The 24141-nt window shown below is 43.8% G+C and overlaps 1 protein-coding gene across 2 annotated transcripts in view; it reads left to right on the forward strand.

Moving 5' to 3' along the window:
• The window catches only part of PTPN4 (protein tyrosine phosphatase non-receptor type 4), a 246725-nt gene that overhangs the window by 213938 nt on the left and 8646 nt on the right, over positions 1 to 24141 (forward strand). For both annotated transcript variants that reach the window (XM_038743503.1, XM_038743495.1), the window contains exons 20-25: positions 4782 to 4872; positions 4967 to 5028; positions 7270 to 7416; positions 14811 to 14939; positions 20549 to 20697; positions 23773 to 23908. In XM_038743503.1, coding sequence (XP_038599431.1) covers positions 4782 to 4872; positions 4967 to 5028; positions 7270 to 7416; positions 14811 to 14939; positions 20549 to 20697; positions 23773 to 23908 — 714 coding nt within the window. The remainder of the gene's footprint in view (positions 1 to 4781; positions 4873 to 4966; positions 5029 to 7269; positions 7417 to 14810; positions 14940 to 20548; positions 20698 to 23772; positions 23909 to 24141) is intronic.

Below are 24141 nucleotides of genomic sequence, written 5' to 3' on the forward strand. Positions count from 1 at the left end.
TATTATTATTATTATTATTATGGCCTAGTGGAAGGAGCCCCAACCTGGGAGTCAAAGGACCTGGGTTAGAATCCTGGCTCTGCCACATCTGCCATGTGACCTTGGGCAATTCACCCAGCTTCTCTGCGCCTGTTTCCTCAGCTGTAAAATGGGGATAGATGCAATGTATCTATGTAATAATAATAATGATGGCATTTATTAAGCGCTTACTATGTGTGCAAAGCACTGTTCTAAGCACTGGGGAGATTACAAGGTGATCAGATTGTCCCACGGGGCCTCGCAGTCTTAATCCCCATTTTACAGTTGAGGGAACTGAGGTCCAGAGAAGTTAAGTGACCTGCCCAAAGTCACACAGCTGACAGTTGGCGGAGCCAGGATTTGAACTCCAAGGCCATTTGAACCCATGATCTCTGACTCCAAAGCCCGGGCTCTTTCCACTGAGCCACGCTGCCACAGCTGTAAACACTGGGATAGATACAAGGAAATCAGGCTGGGCACAGGCTCTGCCCCACATGGGGCCCATGGTCTTAATCCCCATTTCATCATCAATTGTATTTATTGAGCGCTTACTGTGTGCAGAGCACTGTACTAAGTGCTTGGGAAGTACAAGTTGGCAACATATAGAGACAGTCCCTACCCAACAGTGGGCTCACAGTCTAAAAGGTGGGCTCACAGTCTAACATCCATGTGGGCTCACATCCATTTTACGGATGAGAGAACTGACGCACAGAGAAGTGAAGTGACTTTAATGCCTCCATCCTACTTAGATTGTGAGTTCCATGTGGGACCTGATTATCATGTATCTACCCCAGCCCTTACTACAGTGTTTGGCTTACCAAAAGAAGCAGCGTGGCTCAGTGGAAGGAGCCCGGGCTTTGGAATTAGAGATCATGGGTTCAAATCCCGGCTCCGCCAATTGTCAGCTGTGTGACTTTGGGCAAGTCACTTCACTTTTCTGGGCCTCAGTCACCTCATCTGTAAAATGGGGATTAAGACCGTGAGCCCCCCGTGGGACAACCTGATCACCTTGTAACCTCCCCATTCATTCGTCCCGCCATCGACCCCCGGCCCACGTCATCCCCCGGGCCTGGAATGCCCTCCCTCTGCCCATCCGCCAAGCTAGCTCTCTTCCTCCCTTCAAGGCCCTGCTGAGAGCTCACCTCCTCCAGGAGGCCTTCCCAGACTGAGCCCCTTCCTTCCTCTCCCCCTCGTCCCCCTCTCCTTCCCCCCCATCTTACCTCCTTCCCTTCCCCACAGCACCTGTATATATGTATATATGTTTGTACATATTTATTACTCTATTTATTTATTTATTTATTTTACTTGTACATATCTATCCTATTTATTTTATTTTGTTAGTATGTTTGGTTTTGTTCTCTGTCTCCCCCTTTTAGACTGTGAGCCCACTGTTGGGTAGGGACTGTCTCTATATGTTGCCAATTTGTACTTCCCAAGCGCTTAGTACAGTGCTCTGCACATAGTAAGCGCTCAATAAATACGATTGATGATGATGATGATGATTCATTCATTCAATCGTATTTATTGAGCGCTTACTGTGTGCAGAGCACTGTACTAAGCGCTTGGGAAGTACAAGTTGGCAACATTGGGCAACATCCCCAGTGCTTAGAACAGTGCTTGGCACATAGTAAGCGCTTAATAAATGCCATCATCATCATCAAAAACCGCGGTGAGTATTACTAACCCACCACAATCGCTCCGTGAGCAGTTGCAGTTGTCAACATCAGCAACAAAGTCCTGTAGCAAAGTCAGCCTTTAGGCTCAGCTCAAAACACGCGGGGCTGCTCAGAATGTGGGAAAGAAGGGAGAATGGTGGGATGACCCCATCAGTCGCTTTATGGTGAGCTTCAACAGGACAAACCCAAGGGGGTCTGAGACGATGGTTGAGGGATGCAGAAAAGCACAGCGTCTGACAAGGAGGCATCACAGTCGAATGCTGGGAGACAGAGGCAGCCCGACTTTCTGCAATCGAAGAAGGAGCACGTCTTTTCTGAAAACAAGCTTAAAGAGGACTGCAAGCCCGAGACAGAAGCGAAAACAGAGTGAGGCCTTACAGTAGCAGCAAACCCTTTTGAACAAAAGGCAGACTTTTTGTTTACGTGATTAGATCAAAACTGTTATGCCTAAATTGGATTTTTTCGGCCCCGCATAAATCCAGAGTTAAAGTTAGCTGTCAGGGTGTCCTCCTTGGAAGGGAAAAAGTGGCCGCATTGAAGAACAGATGGCAGGCAGTGAGGTCAGCCACAAACAACATAATAATACCTGTCCTATTTGTTTAGCACTTATTATAATAACAATAATAATGACATTTCTTAAGCGCTTATTATGTACAAAGCACTGTTCTAAGCACTGGGGGGGATACAAGGTGATCAGGTTGTCCCATGTGGGGTGTGGGGCTCACAGTCTTTATCCCCGTTTTTACAGATGAGGTCACTGAGGCTCATTCAGTCATATTTATTGAGCGCCTACTGTGTGCAGAGCACTGTACTGAGCGCTTGGGAAGGACAAGTCGGCAACATATAGAGACGGTCCCTACCCAACAATGGGCTCACAGTCTAGAAGGGGCTCAGAGAAGTTAAGTGATTTGCCCAAGGTCACCCAGCAGACGTGGCGGAGCGGGATGAGAACCCACGACCTCTGATTCCCAAGCCCGTGCTCTTTCTACTGAGCCACGCTGCTTATACTATGTGCCAAGTGCCATTCTAAGCGCTGGAGTAGATACGAGGAAATCAGGTTGGGCACGGTCTCTGCCCCACATGGGGCTCACGGTCTTGCTCTCCATTTGGGGAACTGACACACAGAGAAGTGAAGTGACTTGCCCAGAATCACACAGCAGACACGTGACAGAGCCGGGATTAGAACCCACGTCCTCTGACTCCCAAGCCCGGGCTCTTTCCAGTAGACCGCGCTGCTTTCCTCATCAGCCTGGAGAACACCGAAGCAGTGCTAATCCCATCACAGGATCGCTGGACATGACGTGTGAGGAGACTGGAAGACGGAGGAATAAGCAAACAGCTTTTGTATGGCTCCAACTGTGAACGGGGAACGGGGCACGGAAAGAAGCAACACTTTAAAAACATAAAGCGAAACCTCAGATGAAGCCTAGTAGCAGATAGTTGGCAGACAGCAAAAGCAAACAGATTGCCATGGCGTAACGCACAAATGGTGGTGACTGTCTTGGAACAGAGGCTTCAGGAAGGTCGTAATAATTATGGTATTGGTTAAATGTTCATTCAGTTCAGTCTGACCAATTAAGGGCTTGCTGTGTGCAGAGCACTATACTAAGCGCTTGGGAGAGTACAGTACAACAATAAACAGACACACTCCCTACCCACAACGAGCTTCGGTCTAGAGGGGCTGATGAACGTTACTGTAAATAAATAAATTACAGATACGTGCAGAATCACTCTGGGGCTTGGAGAAGGGATGCATAAAGAGAGCAAGTCAGGGTGATGTAGAAGGGAGTGGGAGAAGAGGAAAGGTGGGCTTAGTCAGGGAAGGCCTCTTGGAGGAGATTCAGCGCTTAGAACAGTGCTTGGCACATTGTAAGCGCTTAACAAATAACCATCATTATTAATAAGACTTTGAAGGGACGGAGAGTAATTGTCTGTCGGATTTGAGAAGGGAGGACGTTCCAGGCCAGAGTCAGGATGTGGGCGAAGTGGGTCGCTTAGTGGAAATACCACGGGCTTCGGAGTCAGAGGTCATGGGTTCTAATCCAGACTCCGCCACTTATCAACCGTGTGACTTTGCGCAAGTCACTTCACTTCTCTATGCCTCAGGTACCTCATCTGTAAAATGGGGATTATGACTGCGAGCCCCGCGTGGGACACCCTGATTACCTTGTATCTACCCCAGCGCTTAGAACAGCGCTTGGCACATAGTAAGCACGTAACAAATGCCATGATCATCATCACTGCGGTAGATACAAGTTAATTAGGTCGGGCACAATCCCTATCCCACAAGGGATTCATACAGGTATCGAAACCCATTTTACAGAGGAGGAAACTGAGGCACAGAGAAGATAGGTGGCTTGCCCATGGTCCCATAAGCCGGACAGGCACAGAACCGGGATTGGTACCCAGGTTCTCCCACTCTGAGTCCTCTACTTTTCCCATTAGGCCTCTCCTCTACTAGATCATGATATTAAGATGAAGAAACTAGAGGCCTAAATACTTTCTAGATGCCTTGCAATAAAAGATTACCGGGCACCCAGTGTCCTTAATCACCATCAATCAATCAATACACACTCCCATGCACCACTATTATTATTATAATTAAAATAAATCTCATCAATTTGAACCCAAAGATTGGCATCACTATTGTCCACCTGCATACTCTCAATCTGTACCCTTCTAGACTGTGAGCCCACTGTTGGCTAGGGACTGTCTCTATATGTTGCCAACTTGTACTTCCCAAGTGCTTAGTACAGTGCTCTGCACACAGTAAGCGCTCAATAAATATGATTGATTGATTGATTGTACCTTCGTATACATAGTCACTAAACCGTGCTGAGTTTTGGTTCCTTTATGAACAGGGGAATCGCAACTTTAAAGATAAACATTGAAGCAGGTACCGATTCCAAAACTTCATAATCCTAGAAATAAAGATGCTTAGTCATTATAGGTGAGAAATAAAAAATGGATTCCATTTCCGCCATTGCTGTTGTGCACTCAAAGTCATTCTTTGCACTTTTTCCAAATATCAGTTACGGTGTCCTTTGGTTCGTCCAGGCTCGTCTGATTCTTGTTATTTTCTTCTAGCAACTGTACAGGAAAAAGCCTGGAATGACAATGTCTTGTGCCAAATTACCTCAAAACATTTCCAAAAATAGATACAGAGACATTTCGCCTTGTAAGTATGTCCTTTCCCCAGATGTTAAGACATTTCATCCTTCTAGATGTACTGTCAATACATAACCTTTGGACTTCTGAATTATTTTTTCCAGATGATGCTACACGGGTCATTTTAAAGGGCAGTGATGACTACATCAATGCAAATTATATAAATGTGAGTTGAATTTTTCTGTCAGTGGTTGGACAGCATTTGCAATGGAAAGGGTATATTATTAATTCATAAAAAGTAGACTGGTATTGAAAACTAAATTTCATTCTCAAAACCTACAATTGGATAAGCCTCTTCTTTTAAATGTTCTCCCTACCTAGGCTAAAGCAAATGGGTGAGTAATTCTAAAAACTTTACAGGTAAAGACAAGAACTAAACCAGGTGACAGTTTTTATTTCCCTAACCTCTAGCCTTCCCAAAAGGGCACGACCTGAGTTCCGTAACGTAAAATCAGTGATCATTGCTAGACATTTTTCAGAAACAGCTACTGGTCTGGGCACGTTAGATGCATAGCAAACTGCAAGAGTGCAAGGCAGTTGCAGAATCGTAGTTGGTTCTAAATAGTTAAAGAATGCCTGTAAAATTCCTACTTCCACTGAAGGAGATTAGGAACTATTTTCAAAGTAAGGGGGAGATATTCTTTATAGCTCAAAAGGTGCCCTTTTGGCTAAAAACTGTCATCCGGGGGAAAAACGTTCCAAATTGATATTTAGCCCAATGCGACAATAATGGAAATGTTCTTCAAGTTATGTTCTGTGTAGGCAAATTTTTTAATTTGAGTTTAGAACTGATTTGTTTTCCTAATCTGGCAGTGCTATTGAAGCGATAGCTATTGATCAGCAAGGAATTCTGTGTGATAAAAATAAAATCTACATTTTGAAGCAGTAGGGCCTGCAGCTCCTTCAGCTAGGTTGACCCTTGCTGTGAGGTTTCTCACATACCTTCATTTTCACCTGAGCCTTTATTACTCAGGTATTTGGTAGCTAAATCAATCATACCTTATACATATGATAAAATATTTCAATTTTTTTTTACAAAGGTTCTAAATAAGAACTGATTTCAGGAAATTTCCAAACGAAAACTAATTTCACAAACTTTCATAAAATGGTTTGACAGTGAACTGTTCCTATGAACCTTTACTATTTCATTTGTGTTTGGATGGCAGCAGTTAGATGAATCCAAGCAATCCCCCCCATCTTACCTCCTTCCCTTCCCCACAGCACCTGTATATATGTATATATGTTTGTACATATTTATTACTCTATTTATTTTACTTGTACATATCCATTCTATTTATTTTATTTTGTTAATATGTTTGGTTTTGTTCTCTGTCTCCCCCTTCTAGGCTGTGAGCCCACTGTTGGGTAGGGACCGTCTCTATATGTTTCCAATTTGTACTTCCCAAGGGCTTAGTACAGTGCTCTGCACACAGTAAGCACTCAATAAATACGATTGATTGATTAAGCTTCAGACAGCCTTTCCACCATAAAACCTGTACTTCATTTGATCCATTTTTAACTCAGTAGAAATGATCTATTTTAAGAGTTTCAGTCCATCACTCACGGGCATGTATTGAGTGCTTACTTGGTGCAGAGCACTGTATGTTATAATAAGACCTGTCCTCTGCCCACAAGGAGCTTACAGTCTAGGCGGAGGAGGTGGACATTAATATGCATAAGTAAGTTGACGATATTCTTTGCCAAATTTGCTGCTTTTAGACTGTGAGCCCACTGTTGGGTAGGGACTGTCTCTATATGTTGCCAATTTGTACTTCCCAAGCGCTTAGTACAGTGCTCTGCACATAGTAAGCGCTCAATAAATACGATTGATGATGATGATGATGTGGGAATGATGATAACTGGTGAGATTGTGATTTGCTTGCGGCGGGTGCCCCTCTCCTCTCCCTGCCCCCCAAATATCTGTAAAATGGGAATTAAGACTTCTCCCCAAATGGGACAAGGACTGTGTCCAACCCAATTTGCTTGTATCCACCCCAGCGCTTAGTACAGTGTCTGGCACCTAGTCTCTCTTAGCACCTAGTACAGTGCTCTTCACACAGTCAGTGCTTACTAAATAGTAATAATAATAATGATGGTATTTGTTAAGCGTTTACTATGTGCAAAGCACGGTTCTAAGCTCTGCAGAGGTTACAAGGTGATCAGGTTGCCCCACGGGGGGCTCACAGTCTTAATCTCCATTTTACAGATGAGGTAACTGAGGCCCAGAGAAGTGAAGTGACTTGCCCAAAGTCACACAGCTGACAGTTGACGGAGCGGAATTTGAACCCATGACCTCTGACTCCAAAGCCCGGGCTCCTTCCACTGAGCCACACTGCTTCTCTTATTATTAAATACTATTACTGCTCCTACTAGTAAAGTGATGCTTTGGCGTGCTCTCTCCTTTTAGATGGAAATCCCTTCTTCCAGCATTATCAATCAGTACATCGCTTGTCAGGGGCCATTACCGAACACTTGTCCAGATTTCTGGCAGATGACGTGGGAGCAAGGCTCCTCCATGGTTGTGATGCTGACCACACAGGTTGAGCGGGGCCGGGTAAGTCACATTTTTCTAAGCATGCAGCTGGTGCTGTGGAGTTTGGGTTTTGGGTTTTTTTTAAATAGTATTTATTGAGTGCTTACTATGGGCCTGGACACCCAGCCCACGTCCTCCCCCTGGCCCGTAATGCCCTCCCTCTGCACATCCGTCAAGCTAGCTCTCTTCCTCCCTTCAAAGCCCTAGTGAGAGCTCACCTCCTCCAAGAGGCCTTCCCAGACTGAGCCCCCTTTTTCCTCTCATCCTCCCCATCACCCCTCCAGCCCTACCCCCTTCCCCTCCCCACAGCACCTGCATATATTTGTACAGATTTATTACGCTATTTATTTTACTTGTACATATTTACTATTCTATTTAGTTTGTTAATGATGTGCATCTAGCTTTAATTCTGTTTGTTCTGTCGACTTGACACCTGTCCACATGTTTTGTTTTGTTGTCTGTCTTCCCCCTTCTAGACTGTGAGCCCGTTGTTGGGTAGGGACCATCTCTATATGTTGCCGAGTTGTACTTCCCAAGCGCTTAGTACAGTGCTCTGCACACAGTAAGCGCTCAATAAATATGATTGAATGAATGAATGAATGAACTGTCCCAAGAGCTGGAGTAAATGCGAGATAAGTGGGTTGGACACAGTCTGTGACCCACGTGGGGCTCAAAGTCTTAATCCCCATTTGACAGCTGTGGCACAGAGAAGTGAAGGGACTTTTCCAAGGTCACACTTTCATTCATTCATTCGTTCTGTCTGTTGTTATATTGTACTCTCTCAAGTGCTTAGTACAGGGCTCTGCGCACAATAAGCGCTCAGCAAATACGAATGAATGAATGAATGACTCACATGAGGCTCACAGTCAATCTTCATTTTACTAATGAAGCACAGAGAAGTGAAGTGACTTGTCCAAGGTCAACAGTAGGCAAGGAGCAGAGCCTCTGACTATCAGCCCTGAGCTCTTTCTACTAGACCACACTGTTTCTCCCTTCTTCCCATTGATTAATTTATCATGAATCTTTGCACTGTTAAATGATGGCGTTTGTTAAGCACTTACTACGTGCCAAGCACTGTTCTAAGTACTGAGGGGGGATAGAAGGTAATCAGGTTGTCCCACATGGGGCTCACAGTCTTAATCCCCATTTTCCAGATGAGGGAACTGAGGCACAGAGAAGTGAAGTGACTTGCCTAAAGTCACACAGCTGACGAGTGGTGGAGCTGGGATTAGAACCCACGACCTCTGACTCCCAAGCCCGGGCTCCTTCCACTGGGCCACGCTGCTTCTCTATCACATTGATCATCACTGATCACATTGGGGGAATCAATCAGTCTTCATTATTTTTTCCTGACACTTAATTTGGTTCTCTAGACACCTATTTTCTTCTTTAAAATTGAGGAACTCAGAGAGAATTTTCTTTATCATCATCATCATCATCAATCGTATTTATTGAGCGCTTACTATGTGCAGAGCACTGTACTAAGTGCTTGGGAAATACAAATTGGCAACATATAGAGACAGTCCCTACCCAACAGTGGGCTCACTGTCTAAAAGGGGGAGACAGAGAACAAAACCAAACATACTAACAAAATAAAATAAATAGAATAGATATGTACAAATAAAATAAATAAATAAATAAATAGAGTAAAAAAAATATGTACAAACATATCTACATATATACAGGTGCTGTGGGGAAGGGAAGGAGGTAAGATGGGGGGGATGGAGAGGGGGACGAGGGGGTGTAGTGTGCCACCTTCTACGAATCCGGGGACCTCATTTTCTTTCCAAGTAAGTGATCGGGAAAGGATGAAGTGTGACAGTTGATACTGTCATCGTGTCCCCATGTTTTCTTTGCGGATTCAGAGAGCGACCACACCAATGCATGGGTGCCTCTCTCGGGCCAGTGATGGTTCTCAGCTGAGTCATCCTGTGTTTACCAGCTTTGTGGTCGAAGTAGCTGGGTGTGTTTAGGCTTTTCTGACTCGGAAAAAATTTGCTTCAGTTTGTAAATTGGGTTTGTGGTCGAAAGGGACTCGAAGCGGTGGAGATAATCGTAATAATAATTATGGTACTTGTTAAGCACTTACTATGTGCCAGGCACTGGGGGGAGAAACCAGCTAATCAGCCCTGTCCCACTTGGGGCTCACGATGTGGCATCTATACTCTGTCTCCCCCTTTTAGACTGTGAGCCCACTGTTGGGTAGGGACTGTCTCTATATGTTGCCAACTTGTACTTCCCAAGCGCTTAGTACAGTGCTCTGCACGCAGTAAGCGCTCAATAAATACGATTGATTGATTGATTGATCCCCGCAACTGGAACTTGTGAGGACTAAGAGTTACAGAGCCCCCTTCTTCCTCTCCCCCTCCTCCCCCTCCTTACCTCCTTCCCCTCCCCACAGCACCTGTATATACGTATATATGTTTGTACGTATTTATTACTCTATTTTATTTGTACATATTTATTCTGTTTATTTTATTTTGTTAATATGTTTTGTTTTGTTCTCTGTCTCCCCCTTCTAGACTGTGAGCCCACTGTTGGGTAGGGACCGTCTCTATATGTTGCCAACTTGTACTTCCCAAGCGCTTAGTACAGTGCTCTGCACACTGTAAGCGCTCAATAAATACGATTGAAGGAATGAATGAACTGAGTCCCACAGCAAGTCCTAATAATGGTAGTATTTGTTAAGCAGAGAAGCAGCGTGGCTCAGTGGAAAGAGCATGGGCTTGGGAGTCAGAGGTCATGGGTTCAAATCCCGGCTCTGCCAATTGTCAGATGTGTGACTTTGGGCAAGTCACTTCACTTCTCTGGGCCTCAGTTCCCTCATCTGTAAAATGGGGATTAAGACTGTGAACCACATGTGGGACAACCTGATCACCTTGTATCCTCTCCAGTGCTTAGAACAGTGCTTTGCATATTGTAAGCGCTTAGCAAATGCCATTATTATTACTATTAAGCACTTACTTTGTGCCAGGCACTATACTAAGCTCTGGGGTGGATATAAGCAAATGGAGTTGGACACAGTCCCTGTCCCATGTGGGGCTCACAGTCTCAATCACCATTTTGCAGATGAGGTTACTGAGGCCCAGAGGAGTGAAGTGACTTGTCCAGGGTCACACAGCATACAAATGGTGGAGCCGGGATTAGAACCCATGACCTTCTGACTCCCAAGCCCGAGCTCTATCCACTAGGCTGTACTGGCCTTCTGGGCCTTAGTTATGTGCTCACATGGGTCCCAAGTCTGACCAGTGGGCCTGTATTACCACTGAGATGATTCAAACCCTGATTTCCTTCCATATGGATTATTGCAACACCTTGTTGATCTCCCCATCTCAAGCTTCTCCTTCCTAACTCACAACTGTAGGTGAACAGTGCTCTGCACATAATAAGCGCTCAATAGATTCCACTGATTGATTGATTGATCAATTTCTTAAATTGCTGCACAAGACACATGGCTCCCCTCCTCAATGACCTAGAAGCAGCATGGAGAAGTAATAATAATAATAATAATAATAATAATGGTATTAAGCGCTTACTATGTGCCAAGCACTGTTCTAAGCACTGGGGTAGACACAAGGTAATCAGGTTGTCCCATGTGGGGCTCACACTTTTAATTCCCATTTTACAGATGAGGTAACTGAGGCACAGAGAAGTTAAGTGACTTGCTCAAGGTCATCCAGCAGGCAGGTAGTGGAGCCAGAATTAGAACCCACGTCCTCTGACTCCCAAACCCGGGCTCCTTCCACTGAGCCACGCTGCTCCTCTAGTAATGTGGCCCGGCAGATAGAGCACAGGCCTGGGAGTAAGCAGGACCTGAGTTCTAATCCCAGTTCCACCACTTACCTTCTGTGTGACCCTGGGCAAGTCACTTTACCTCTCTGTGCCTCCGTTTCTTCATCTGTGAAATAGGGATTAAGACTGTGAGCCCCATGTGGAACAGGGACTGAGTCCATTGTGATTAGCGTGTATTCATTCAATCGTATTTATTGAGTGCTTACTGTGTGCAGAACACTGTACTAAGCGCTTGGGAAGTACAAGTCGGCAGCACTTAGTTCAGGCCTGGCACATAGTAAGCACTTTACAAATACCATTTAAGAAAAAAAAAGCCCAACCCAATTTTTCTAGGAAATAAAAGTTCCTAACCATTGGCTTCAAGGATCTCAGTCATCTGTCTCCTTGTTAAATATTCAGTCTTTTCTCTTGATGTCGAACTCATTCTGACACTACAGTTATCTCATGCTCTCAGCTTCTCACTTGTTTATTTTTGTTTCTATCACCTTCATAGGACAATATGTGTCTCATTTTCCTTCTCATCAGATTGGTAACTTTGAAGAGAGGGACTGTGTTCTTTTTGTTTCGGGGATTTTTTTTTCACTTCTATTTTCTAGTCCCCAAGTATCTAGTTACAGCGTTCTGTCCAATCAATCAATCAATGAATCAATCGTATTTATTGAGCGCTTACTGTATGCAGAGCACTGTACTAAGTGCTTGGGAAGTGCAAGTCGGCAACACATAGAGACAGTCCCTACCCAACAGTGGGCTCACAGTCTAGAAGGGGGAGACAGACAACAAAACCAAACATACTAACAAAATAAAATAAATAGAATAGATATGTACAGGTAAGATAAATAAATAGAGTAATAAATATGTACAAACATATATACATATATGCACGTCCAGAAGTGCTCAATCACTGCTGTCGATGAAGAGAACCAGTCCAACCATGGTTTTTTGGTGTATTCACTTATAAGTATTGGTTTCTTTGAATTCCCCTTCCCGCAGTCACGGGGTGCTTGTTTTGCTTGGAAAAATGGGAGGAAAGGGGGACAGAGGTGGAATCAGGATCTATCCAAACTTTCTAGGGCTTTTGGAACAGCCAGTTGACTCAGTGTTTGGGACCCAGGCATTAATGAAACTTTGTGCTTGACTGTGCCTGCCCCAAGACCCACCCTCCCTCCACGAGTCTTAGTTCTGGAATACCATTTTTTCTCCATTATAAGAAATTTTCTATTTGTTGGCTTTCATGGCATGATTCAGTAGCTGTTGCACCTTGCCAGTTAAAACAGACAATGATGGGCAACGGGATTATGCCTTCTGAGGGTGGTTTGAGTTTTTCCTCATTTAGTTATAATCTGAATAACCCAATTCTTCTGGAGCGTGCGGGTTGTGTTCTTGAAGCCCACATTAAGGAAAATTCCTGTTACGGTACTCACAGGTTCCGAGAACTTTTTTCAATAATGTGGGTCACTGAGCCAAGGAAGGCTCGCCTTCTTGGAAGAATATCCCGTATTTCCCTAATTGTACACTAGCTGAAAGATATGATGAGGGAGGACTGAGTATTTGATAGTGGATTTTTACTTAAGAATACGACTATGTTTTGTACAGTGGTTCCTGTGAAGGAAAAGAAAGTTTTCCTATCTGTGTTGAATCTTGCTTCTCAGAGTTGTTCACTATAAAGTGGTAGACCCCCATGGGGTGTCCTGCTAATAAACATGGGCAAGCCCCCGCCTGGAATGTGGACCTTAAATTGCCCCCTTAACAAGGTCCGGGGAGGGCACGTGCCCATTACGAGGCTGCTTTGAACCCCCGGCTCCTAGCGGAGCCACCCTTAGAATTGTGGACTGGGGAGAGCACTTGGCTACATCAACCGGCTCCGACACATAATAATAATAATAATAATAATAATAATAATAATAATAATAATGGCATTTATTAAGCGCTTACTATATGCAAAGCGCTGTTCTAAGCACTTGGGAGGTTCCAAGTTGATCAGGTTGTCCCACAGGGGGCTCACAATCTTAATCCCCATTTTACAGATGAGGTAACTGAGGCCCAGAGAAGTGAAGTGACTTGCCCCAAATCACACAGCTGACAAGTGGCAGAGCCGGGATTTGAACCCGTGACCTCTGACTCCAAAGCCCGTGCTTTTTTCCACTGAGCCACGCTGCTGTGTGACCTTGGGCAAGTCACTTAACTTCTCTGAGCCTCAGTTACCTCATCTGTAAAATGGGGATTACGACTGTGAGCCCCACATGGGACAACCTCATTACTTTCTTTCCCCTCCCCAGCGCTTAGAACAGTGCTTTGCACATAGTAAGCGCTTAACAAATGCCACCATTATTATTATTATTATTATTATCAAACAATTTCTGCTCCTCTTGATTTGTCAATAAATAATAACAGCGCGGTCTAGTCATTAGAGCACAGCATAGAATCTGGGAGTCACAAGGTCCTGGGTTCTAGTCCTGACTCCACCACTTGTCTACAGCGTGACCTTGGGCAAGTGACTTCACTACTCTGGGCCTCAGTTACCACATCTGGAAAATGGGAATGAAGACCGTGAGCCCAATGTGGGACAGGGACTGTGTCCAACACAGTCATCTGGTATCTACCACAGCACTTTGTACAGTGCCTGGCGCATAGTAAGTGCTTAACAAATACCACAATAATAATAATTATTATTATTATGAATACTAATTGGGGCACACTAACTGGAAGAGGACCTGGTGCCCAAAAATAGGTCTGCGACTGACTATGATCAAATTTTCTATCTGTAGCTCAGATTGGGTTGACGTTTCAGTTGCAGGCTCCCAAATTAACAAATCGTCAGGTAACATCATCATCAATCGTATTTATTGAGCGCTTACTGTGTGCAGAGCACTGTACTAAGCACTTGGGAAGTACAAGTTGGCAACATATAGAGACAGTCCCTACCCAACAGTGGGCTCACAGTCTAAAAGGGGGAGACAGAGAACAAAACCAAACATACTAATAAAATAAATAGAATAGATATGTACAAGTAAAATAAATAAATAAATAAATAAATAGAGTAATAAATATGTACAAACATATATACATATATACAGGTGCTGTGGGGAAGGGAAGGAGGTAAGATCGGGGGGATGGAGGGGGGACGAGGGGGAGAGGAAGGAAGGGACTCAGTCTGGGAAGGCCTCCTGGAGGAGGTGAGCTCTCAGCAGGGCCTTGAAGGGAGGAAGAGAGCTAGCTTGGCGGATGGGCAGAGGGAGGGCATTCCAGGCCCGGGGGATGACGTGGGCCGGGGGTCGATGGTGGGACAGGCGAGAGCGAGGTACGGTGAGGAGATCAGCGGTGGAGGAGCGGAGGGTGCGGACTGGGCTGTAGAAGGAGAGAAGGGAGGTGAGGTAGGAGGGGGCGAGGTGATGGACAGCCTTGAAGCCCAGGGTGAGGAGTTTCTGCCTGATGCGCAGATTGATTGGTAGCCACTGGAGATTTTTGAGGAGGGGAGTGATATGCCCAGAGCGTTTCTGGACAAAGGTAATCCAGGCAGCAGCATGAAGTATGGATTGAAGTGGAGATTGAAGTGGAGCATCTCTGTGGAAACTAAGGAATGGAGTATACGCTTCTCTACGCATTACCTTCTGTGATAACCTTAGGTCAAGTGCCACCAGTATTGGCCAGAGCCCCCGGGAAGCTCATCTTATGGAAATTACCAAGTCACCTGTCATTCAGAAGAAGAGAATACTGCTTACGTCTTCAGGAAGATGACACTATGTAATCTAGAGGTAAGAAGGCATGGCTTCAGTTGATCTCGTGGTCTTAACTTGTTGAGAGAAGGGGCGCTAACTTCAGATGTTTCCCACCCAGAAATGCCAGCGGCCCAGATGTATTTTATCATCATCATCATCATCATCATCAACCGTATTTATTGAGCGCTTACTGTGTGCAGAGCACTGTACTAAGTGCTTGGGAAGTACAAGTTGGCAACATATAGAGACAGTCCCTACCCAACAGTGGGCTCACAGTCTAAAAGGGGGAGACAGAGAACAAAACCAAACATACTAACAAAATAAAATAGAATAGATATGTACAAGTAAAATAAAATAAATAAATAGAGTAATAAATATGTACAAGCATATATACATATATACAGGTGCTGTGGGGAAGGGAAAAAAACCAGTGCTGAGCAGAGTACATCTGAATCCATTTTGTTGACTTTTCGTCATGCAGAAAAATATTGTCCTGGTAACATTGTATCAGTTACCTCATCTGTAAAATGGGGATTAAAGCTGTGAGCCCCATGTGGGACATGGACTCTGTCCAACCTGATTAGCCTGTTTCTACCCCAGCGCTTATTCCCTTGCCTGACACATAGTAAGTGCTTAACAAGTACTATATAAAAAAATCCATGGTATGTATTGTGCTTACTATGTGCAGAGTGTTGTAGTAAGCATTTGGGAGAGTACAATACAATCAATTTGGCAGGCATGATTCCTGCCCTTGAGGAGCTTACAGTCTAGTTGGGGGCGGGGGGTGGATATTAAAATAAATCACAGGTAGGGGAAATGACAGAATGTAAGGCTGTGTGGCTGGGGGTTGAAGGAGCTGACTGGTGAATATCAACAAATTTTATGGATGATTTGGAGCTGGGAACAGGGTAGAGAATTAAATTGCTTAAGGGATAGCAGCGTGGCTTAGTTGATAGCGCACAGCCTGGGAGTCAGAAGGACTTGGATTCTAATCTCAGCTCTGCCCCTTGCAAGTCACTTCACTTCTCTGTGCCTCAGTTACCTCATCTGTAAAATGGGGATTAAGACTGTGAGCCCCATGTGGGACATGGATTGTGTTCAACCTGGTTAGTATCTTCCCCAGTGCTTAATACAGTGCCTGGCACATAGTAAGCACTCAACAAATACCACAATTAACAATAATAACAATAATACTGGAATTTGTTAAGTGCTTAACAATACCACAATTAATAATAATAATAATAATAATAATGGTATTTGTTAAGCGCTTACTAGGTGCCATGCACTACTGTAAGCACTGGGGTAGATAAAAGGTAATCAGGTTGTCCCACGTGGGGCTCACAGTCTTAATCCCCATTTTACAGATAAGGGAACTGAGGCATAGAGCATTTAAGTGACTTGCCCAAAGTCACAGAGCTGATAAGTGGCATAGTTGGGATTAGAACCCAAGACCTCTGACTCCCAAGCGCATGTTCTTGCCACTAAGCCACGCTGTTGTTATTATATAGACCCAAGTGCATACAATTTAACAACCTCTTTAGCCAACATGTCTTGAAGAGTCTAATGAAAGCAAGTGAATGATAAACCAGAGTCTCTCTCACCACCAACCTCTCACCTCTAGCCTGGAACATCTTCCCTCTTCATTTCCGACGGACAGTGACTCCACCGCTTCAAAACCTTGTTGAAGGCACATCTCCTCCGAGAGGCCTTCCCTGATTAAGCCCTCTTTTCCTCTTCCCCCACTCCTGTCTGCATCTCCCTGGCTTGCTCCATTTATTTATCCCCCCTCCCAGCCCCTCAGCACTTACGTACATAGTTAGACTGTGAGCCCGTTGTTGGGTAGGGACCGTCTCGATATGTTGCCAACTTGTACCTCCCAAGCGCTTTGTACAGTGCTCTGCACACAGTAAGCGCTCAATAAATACGACTGAGTGAATATCTGTAATTTATTTATGTGTATTAATGTCTGTCTCCCCCTCTAGACTGTAAGCTCATTGTGGGTGGGGAATGTGTCTGTGTATTGTTATACAAGCGGTCAGTACAGTGCTCTGCACCCAGTAAGTGCTCAAGAAATTCGACTGATTGACTGATCCTTGTCTTCCCTCCCAAACCTTGTCCTCTCCCTGACTTTCCCATCTCTGTTGACGGCACTACCATCCTTCCCGTCTCACAAGCCCGCAACCTTGGTGTCATCCTCGACTCCGCTCTCTCATTCACCCCTCACATCCAAGCCGTCACCAAAACCTGCCGGTCTCAGCTCCGCAACATTGCCAAGATCCGCCCTTTCCTCTCCATCCAAACCGCTACCCTGCTAATTCAAGCTCTCATCCTATCCCGTCTGGACTACTGCACCAGCCTTCTCTCTGATCTCCCATCCTCGTGTCTCTCTCCACTTCAATCCATACTTCATGCTGCTGCCCGGATTATCTTTGTCCAGAAACGCTCTGGACATATTACTCCCCTCCTCAAAAACCTCCAATGGCTACCGATCAATCTGCGCATCAGGCAGAAACTCCTCACCCTGGGCTTCAAGGCTGTCCATCACCTCGCCCCCTCCTACCTCACCTCCATTCTCTCCTTCTACTGCCCAGCCCGCAACCTCCGCTCCTCCACCACTAATCTCCTCACTGTACCTCGCTGTCGCCTGTCCTGCCATCGACCCCCGGCCCACGTCATCCCCCGGGCCTGGAATGCCCTCCCTCTGCCCATCCGCCAAGCTAGCTCTCTTCCTCCCTTCAAGGCCCTGCTGAGAGCTCACCTCCTCCAGGAGGCCTTCCCAGACTGAGCCCCTTCTTTCCTCTCCCCCTCGTCCCCCTCTCCATCCCCCCGTCTTACCTCCTTCCCTTCCCCACAGCACCTGTATATATGTATATATGGTTGTACATATTTATTACTCTATTTATTTATTTATTTATTTATTTTACTTGTACATTTCTATCCTACTTATTTTATTTTGTTGGTATGTTTGGTTCTGTTCTCTGTCTCCCCCTTTTAGACTGTGAGCCCACTGTTGGGTAGGGACTGTCTCTATGTGATGCCAATTTGTACTTCCCAAGCGCTTAGTACAGTGCTCTGCACATAGTAAGCGCTCAATAAATACGATTGATTGATTGATTGATTGATACGGCAGAAAGCTTCAGGAACCGAATGCAGGAGTTCTGCGGGGGGAATGGTAACGGCAAGCCAGAAGGCGGTGGTGGGGAGAAGGAATTGGGAGTGAGGCCTGGCATCTGCCTCTCCCCTGCCTGGGCTCAGATAGGAGCGGACACCACCGTGCCAAAATAACCTAATACAGCGTCTTTATTAGATTATATTAGATTATAGTTAGTGTATTAGATATATAATCTCTAGATCTATATAATATAATAATAATAATGGCATTTATTAAGCGCTTACTATGTGCAAAGCACTGTTCTAAGCGCTGGCTCTTTTCCACTGAGCCACGCTGCTTCTCCTATAATATAATAGGAGATCTAGATTAGATATTATATTAGATTAGATGTATAAGCACCCTCAGGAAGCTTAAGCAGCCATTTAGCCTGCTAGATGACCTTGAAAAAAGCACTGTGCCTCTGTAAGTTTGAGCCAAGGCATCCAACTGTAGTGTAGTGAGAAGTAGCGTGGCCTGGCAGATAGCGCATGGACCTGGGAACCAGAAGGATCTGGGTTATTATTATTGTTATGATTATTATTATTATTATTATTATTGTATTTGGTAAGTGCTTACTATGTGCCAAGCACTGTTCTAAGCACTGGGGTAGTAATCATAATAATGAGGGCATTTATAAAGCACTTACTATGTACAAAGCACTGTTCTAAGCGCTGGGGATGTTACACGGTGATCAGGTTGTCCCACGGGGGCTCACAGTCTTAATCCCCATTTTACAGAGGAGGTAACTGAGGCACAGAGAAGTTAAGTGACTTCTCTGCCCAAAGTCACAAGGTAATCAGTTTGTCCCACGTGGGGCTCACAGTCTTCATCCCCATGGTGCAGATGAGGGAACTGAGTCCCAGAGAAGTGAAGTGGCTTGCCTAAGGTCACACAGCGGACAAGTGAAGGAGCCGGGATTAGAACTCATGTCCTCTGACTCCCAAACTGGTGTTCTCTCTGCTAAGCCACGCTGCTTCTCGTGGCGGGTTCTAATTCTACTCCGTGACTTGTCTGTTGTGTGACCTTGGGCAAGTCACTTCACTTCTCTGTGCCTCAGTTACCTCATCTGTAAAATGGGGAATAAGACTGCGCACCCCACGTGGGACATGGACTGTGTCCACCCTGGTTAACTGTACCTACACCAGTGCTTCACCATTGCTTGGCACATAGCACTTTAATGAATACCATAATTATTTACTATTATTATGAGCTCCATAGTACTGGGAGTACTGACAAGTACAGGGAGTATTATTACGAGCTCGTAGTACCTACCAAGCACAATATTAAGCACTTGGGTGAGATAAAAGACGATTAGATGGATCACAGTCCCGGTTTTACATGGAGCTCACAGTCTAAATACAAGAGAGAACGGTTATTTGGTCCCCATATTACAGATGAGAAAACTGAGGCATAGAGAAGTTAGGTGCTTTGCCCAAGGTCACCCAGCAGGCAAGTGGCAGGGCCAGAATTAGAACCCAGGTCCTCTGGCTCTTAGAACCAAGGGAATGGGCGATTTCTGACAACTAAGCATTGCCACTGCTGCTCAGGTAGCGTGGCCCAGTGGGTAGAGCACGGGCCTGGGAGACAGAAGGTCCTGGGTTCTAATCCCGGCTCTGCCACTTCATCATCATCATCAATCATATTTATTGAGCGCTTACTGTGTGCAGAGCACTGTACTAAGCGCTTGGGAAGTACAAGTTGGCAACATATAGAGACAGTCCCTACCCAACAGTGGGCTCACAGTTTAAAAGGAGGACTTGTCTGCCGTTTGACCTTGGGCAAGTCACTTCACTTCTCTGAGCCTCAGGTACCTCATCTGTAAAATGGCTATTCAGACTGTGAGCCCACCGTGGGACAACCTGATATCCTTGTATTTAACCCAGTGCTTAGAACAGTGCTTGGTACATAGTAAGTGTGTAAATAGTACCATAATTATAATTATTATTATTGTTGACTGGCAAAAGTGAAATAGCAAGCCAACAGGATGTTACTTAGACTTCTAAGTCAAAAAATAATAATTGAAGGCTTGGGGGTGTTAGCATAGAGATAGCTTTATCTCTGGGTCTGAAAGAACCCTATAGGTCCTAAAGGCTTTAGCATGTGATTTTGTTTTTTGTGATCTCCTCTTTCATCTGCTTTCTTTTCTGAACTATTAACAAAGACTAGACCTGGGTGTCCTTTTCTCCTAGAGTTCTGTAGTGAGATTTCACTTGTGTATTACAGAGATTTATGCCTAAAGGCCAAATGTACCACATTTAGTAACACATGAATTGTGCCCAAATTATGCATCTGGTTTGAAAAATACTTTATAAATATGCTCCAATTCCTCTATACAAAAGTACTTTTGTTTTGTGTACCCACTGTGAGCGTTATTATATTCTGCTGTACATGGCGTATTTTATCATTATTTTTTTTTGTAATCTTGAATTTGCCTTCTTACTTGGCAACAGATGCCAAAATAACGGTTCTACCATTTCTTTTTTTTTGTAATCAGAAAAATGAGAGTCGTCAGCTCACCCAGATCCAGTACATCGCCTGGCCTGACCACGGAGTCCCCGATGATTCCAGTGACTTCCTAGATTTTGTTTGTCACGTACGAAACAAGAGGGCCGGCGGAGAAGAGCCTGTTGTTGTTCATTGCAGGTATTCCATTTCCTGGCTTTTTGGAATCATCTGTGGAATAAAGAGGCTTTTCTTTGGTGGGAGGGGAGCCTTGGGGATAGTTGGTTTCCTTTCATAGGTTTTGTTTGCATAGGGCAAATGAAAAGGCAAGATAGGAAAGCTTGTGGAGGCTAGGATGGAAGCCTGAGAGTCAGAGGACCAATGCCAGCTCTACCCCTTGTCTTCTGTGTGACCTTGGTCCAGTCACTTCCCTCCTCCGGCCCTCAGTTACCTCATCTTTAAAATGGGGATTGCAACTACGAGCCCTACAAAGGACATGGACTGTCTGACCTGATTATCTTGTATCTACCCCAGTGCATAGAACAGTGCCTGGCAATAGTAAGCTCTTAATAAGTACCGTAATTATCATTACTAATTATTAAGGAGTTTACAGTCTAGTGGTTGAGGCAGACATTAGGTGAAGCCGCAGAGTATAAGGATATGTACATGTTCAAGAAGTTAACTAAGGATGCAGTCTATATTTTTTTGGTCACATTTTTAGAAAAGGCATTTTAATATCAATTTGATAACTGGAATTCAAGAGAAAAGTCCCTGGGGGATTGTAAATATAATAGGGAAATATGAAAAAAATAGTTTTTCAGGTAGTTTAAATATTTTCATCCTCACTGTGTATCAGATAGAAACTTGTTAACAATAGGGCATATACAATAAAACTAGAGGTGGGGAGAGAAGTCTACTCACCTTTCAGGTCTCTATATGTTGCCAACTTGTACTTCCCAAGTGCTTAGTACAGTGCTGTGCACACAGTAAGTGCTCAATAAATATGATTGCATGAATGAATGAATCTTCAAGCAAATGTGTTTTTCATGTTTATATGGGAGATTATATCAGGCATTGGCAAGGAAAACATGTTTTCTTGTTCATCTGTGGGGAATCTGGGGAAAAGGAGATTTCATTAAAATTAGTTTACCGAAATTCTTGGAAGTCAAAACACTGAGTGATAGCAGGTAAATATTCAAAATCATGTGCTTTGTGTTCTAATTTGTTTTGATTTAAAGAAGAACTATAGGTATGCTTAAAAGCTCAGACATAAATCTGAATTTGTCACACCTTCAGGAGCACTGCCTTTGTATGATTCCTTAAACCTGTGGCATGTTAACTACCAGTCATGAAAAATCAATATCAGTCTCTCATAAATCTCTAAAAGGCAACCTCCTGACAAATAAACCTTCAATTATGACCTATTTTTGCTAAATAGATGCTTGTTGACAGGACTTATAAATATGAAACTTATTACTAATCAAGAGACATAATAAAGAGCTGGAGTGTTGACCAAACAGTCACTTCCTATAAATAACTGCTTTGTTTTCCTCTGTACTGTTTCCACTAAGCATTCAGGTGCTTAAAAAGTAGAGGCCTTTTTTATCCTCCGGTGAATGAAAAGAAATTGATTTTCCTTAACAACTTCCTCTGTGTCAGAAAACATAAATCTTTTCAGAGGAATATTCTCTTAAATTGAGGTGGTGTTTACGTCTCTGAGAGTTGCCTTTTGCAGCTTTTCTTCAACCTTTCAATTTGCTGTTTAATCTTTTTTTTTAATTGTAGTGTTTCATGGTATATTATGTGACATAAACACATTCCTAGGTAGAGCATTAGCATGTTAGCTATTACTCTATTTATTTTACTTGTACATATTTACTATTCTATTTTATTTTGTTAATATGTTTTGTTTTGTTGTCTGTCTCCCCCTTCTAGACTGTGAGCCCGCTGTTGGGTAGGGACCGTCTTTATATGTTGCCAACTTGTACTTCCCAAGCGCTTAGTACAGTGCTCTGCACACAGTAAGTGCTCAATAAATATGATTGAATGAATGAATGAGTGAATTCTACCGCCTCCAAGTTAGGCTGTGAGCCCCAGCTGGGACAGGGACTATGTTCAACCTGATTAACTTGTATTTACCCCAATGCTTAGTAAAGTGCTCGACACATACCAAGGACTTAACAAGTACTGTAGTGATGATGATGGTGATGATAGCCACTATGGAGGTCACCAAAAGTCGCTCTGCTTTCACAACCCTACTATGGGAAATCAGTTAATTAGTTTTCAGTTTTTTGTCCTTGTCCCCTGTCACAGTTATCCCAAATCTCAGTTTAAAATCTACCATTTGGATCTGTCATTTTCACAGTAAGGAACCCCCTATTTTTTTTTTTCCCCCTCAAAGAGAAATGTCATTTTCTGGCTTTCCTTAATTGTTGAAAATTAAGTTTTTTATAGAAACACGTGGGGCATATTAGTGATGCCACCTTCTGGACATAAGCATCTAATACAGTCTTCTGTGTCATAGTAGGTGCCCAATAATTACTGTTGGTGATGATGAAAAGTTCTCATTAGGAGTGCTTAAATCACCTTTATAAATACAACATTTCGGAGTGACAGCAGACAAGAGGAAACCAGTGCATTTTTGAAAATTGTCGATGAATCACCCCCAGTTAAAAATAAGTAAAAAGATTTCGGTCAATAGTATTTATTGAGCACTTACTCTGAGTGTGTGGGAGTGTACAATAAACATGACCCATGCTCTCAAAGTGTTTACCATCTGGTGGATTATTTCTCTATTCTGCAACTCAACTCCTAAAACTTTCTTTACTGTGCGTAACAAGTCTTCAGGTTGCTTTGCAAATATGTTTCAGAAGCATCTGAAGGATTGCCGCCTTGGAACCAGGAGACAGAAAAACATATTAAAATTTCCCTTCAATGTATTTTCAACCTTTTATTTTTTTAAAAAAAGCCAAAGTTTGATCTTTTGTTTTGTCTTTTCAATAAAGTCTAACTGAAGATGCTTAACAGCTTATGCTTTTGTGTCTGAAAATGGGGAAAGAAGGCAAAGTGGAGGACAACAAGCACAGTAATTCTGTTTCTATTTTATTGTCCCGATTTATAGTATCAAAAACCCAGGGATAAAAAAAAAAAGTTCTCAGATCGTAGGATTCAGAAAGTAGGTACACCAAACTCTTGGAGAATTTTCATTAAAATATATCATGTGAAGCAAAAGATTCAAGTCAAAACACAACTTCCTCGTTTGTTTCCTTTTGACAGTGCCGGGATTGGACGGACGGGAGTTCTCATCACTATGGAAACAGCTATGTGTCTCATCGAATGCAGTCAACCAGTCTATCCACTAGATATTGTAAGGACAATGAGAGATCAAAGAGCCATGATGATCCAGACACCTGTGAGTACAATATTCATTCATTCATATTTATTGAGCGCTTACTGTGTGCAGAGCACTGTACTAAGCGCTTGGAAAGTACAAGTCAGCAACATATAGAGACAGTCCCTACCCAACAACGGGCTAACAGTCTAGAAGGGGGAGACAGACAATAAAACAAAACATGTACACGGGTGTCAAAATCGTCCGAACAAACAGAACTGAAGCCATATGCACATCATTAACAAAATAAATAG

This window comes from Tachyglossus aculeatus, chromosome 1, assembly GCF_015852505.1.
Source record: "Tachyglossus aculeatus isolate mTacAcu1 chromosome 1, mTacAcu1.pri, whole genome shotgun sequence".
Taxonomy (NCBI): Eukaryota; Metazoa; Chordata; class Mammalia; order Monotremata; family Tachyglossidae; genus Tachyglossus; species Tachyglossus aculeatus.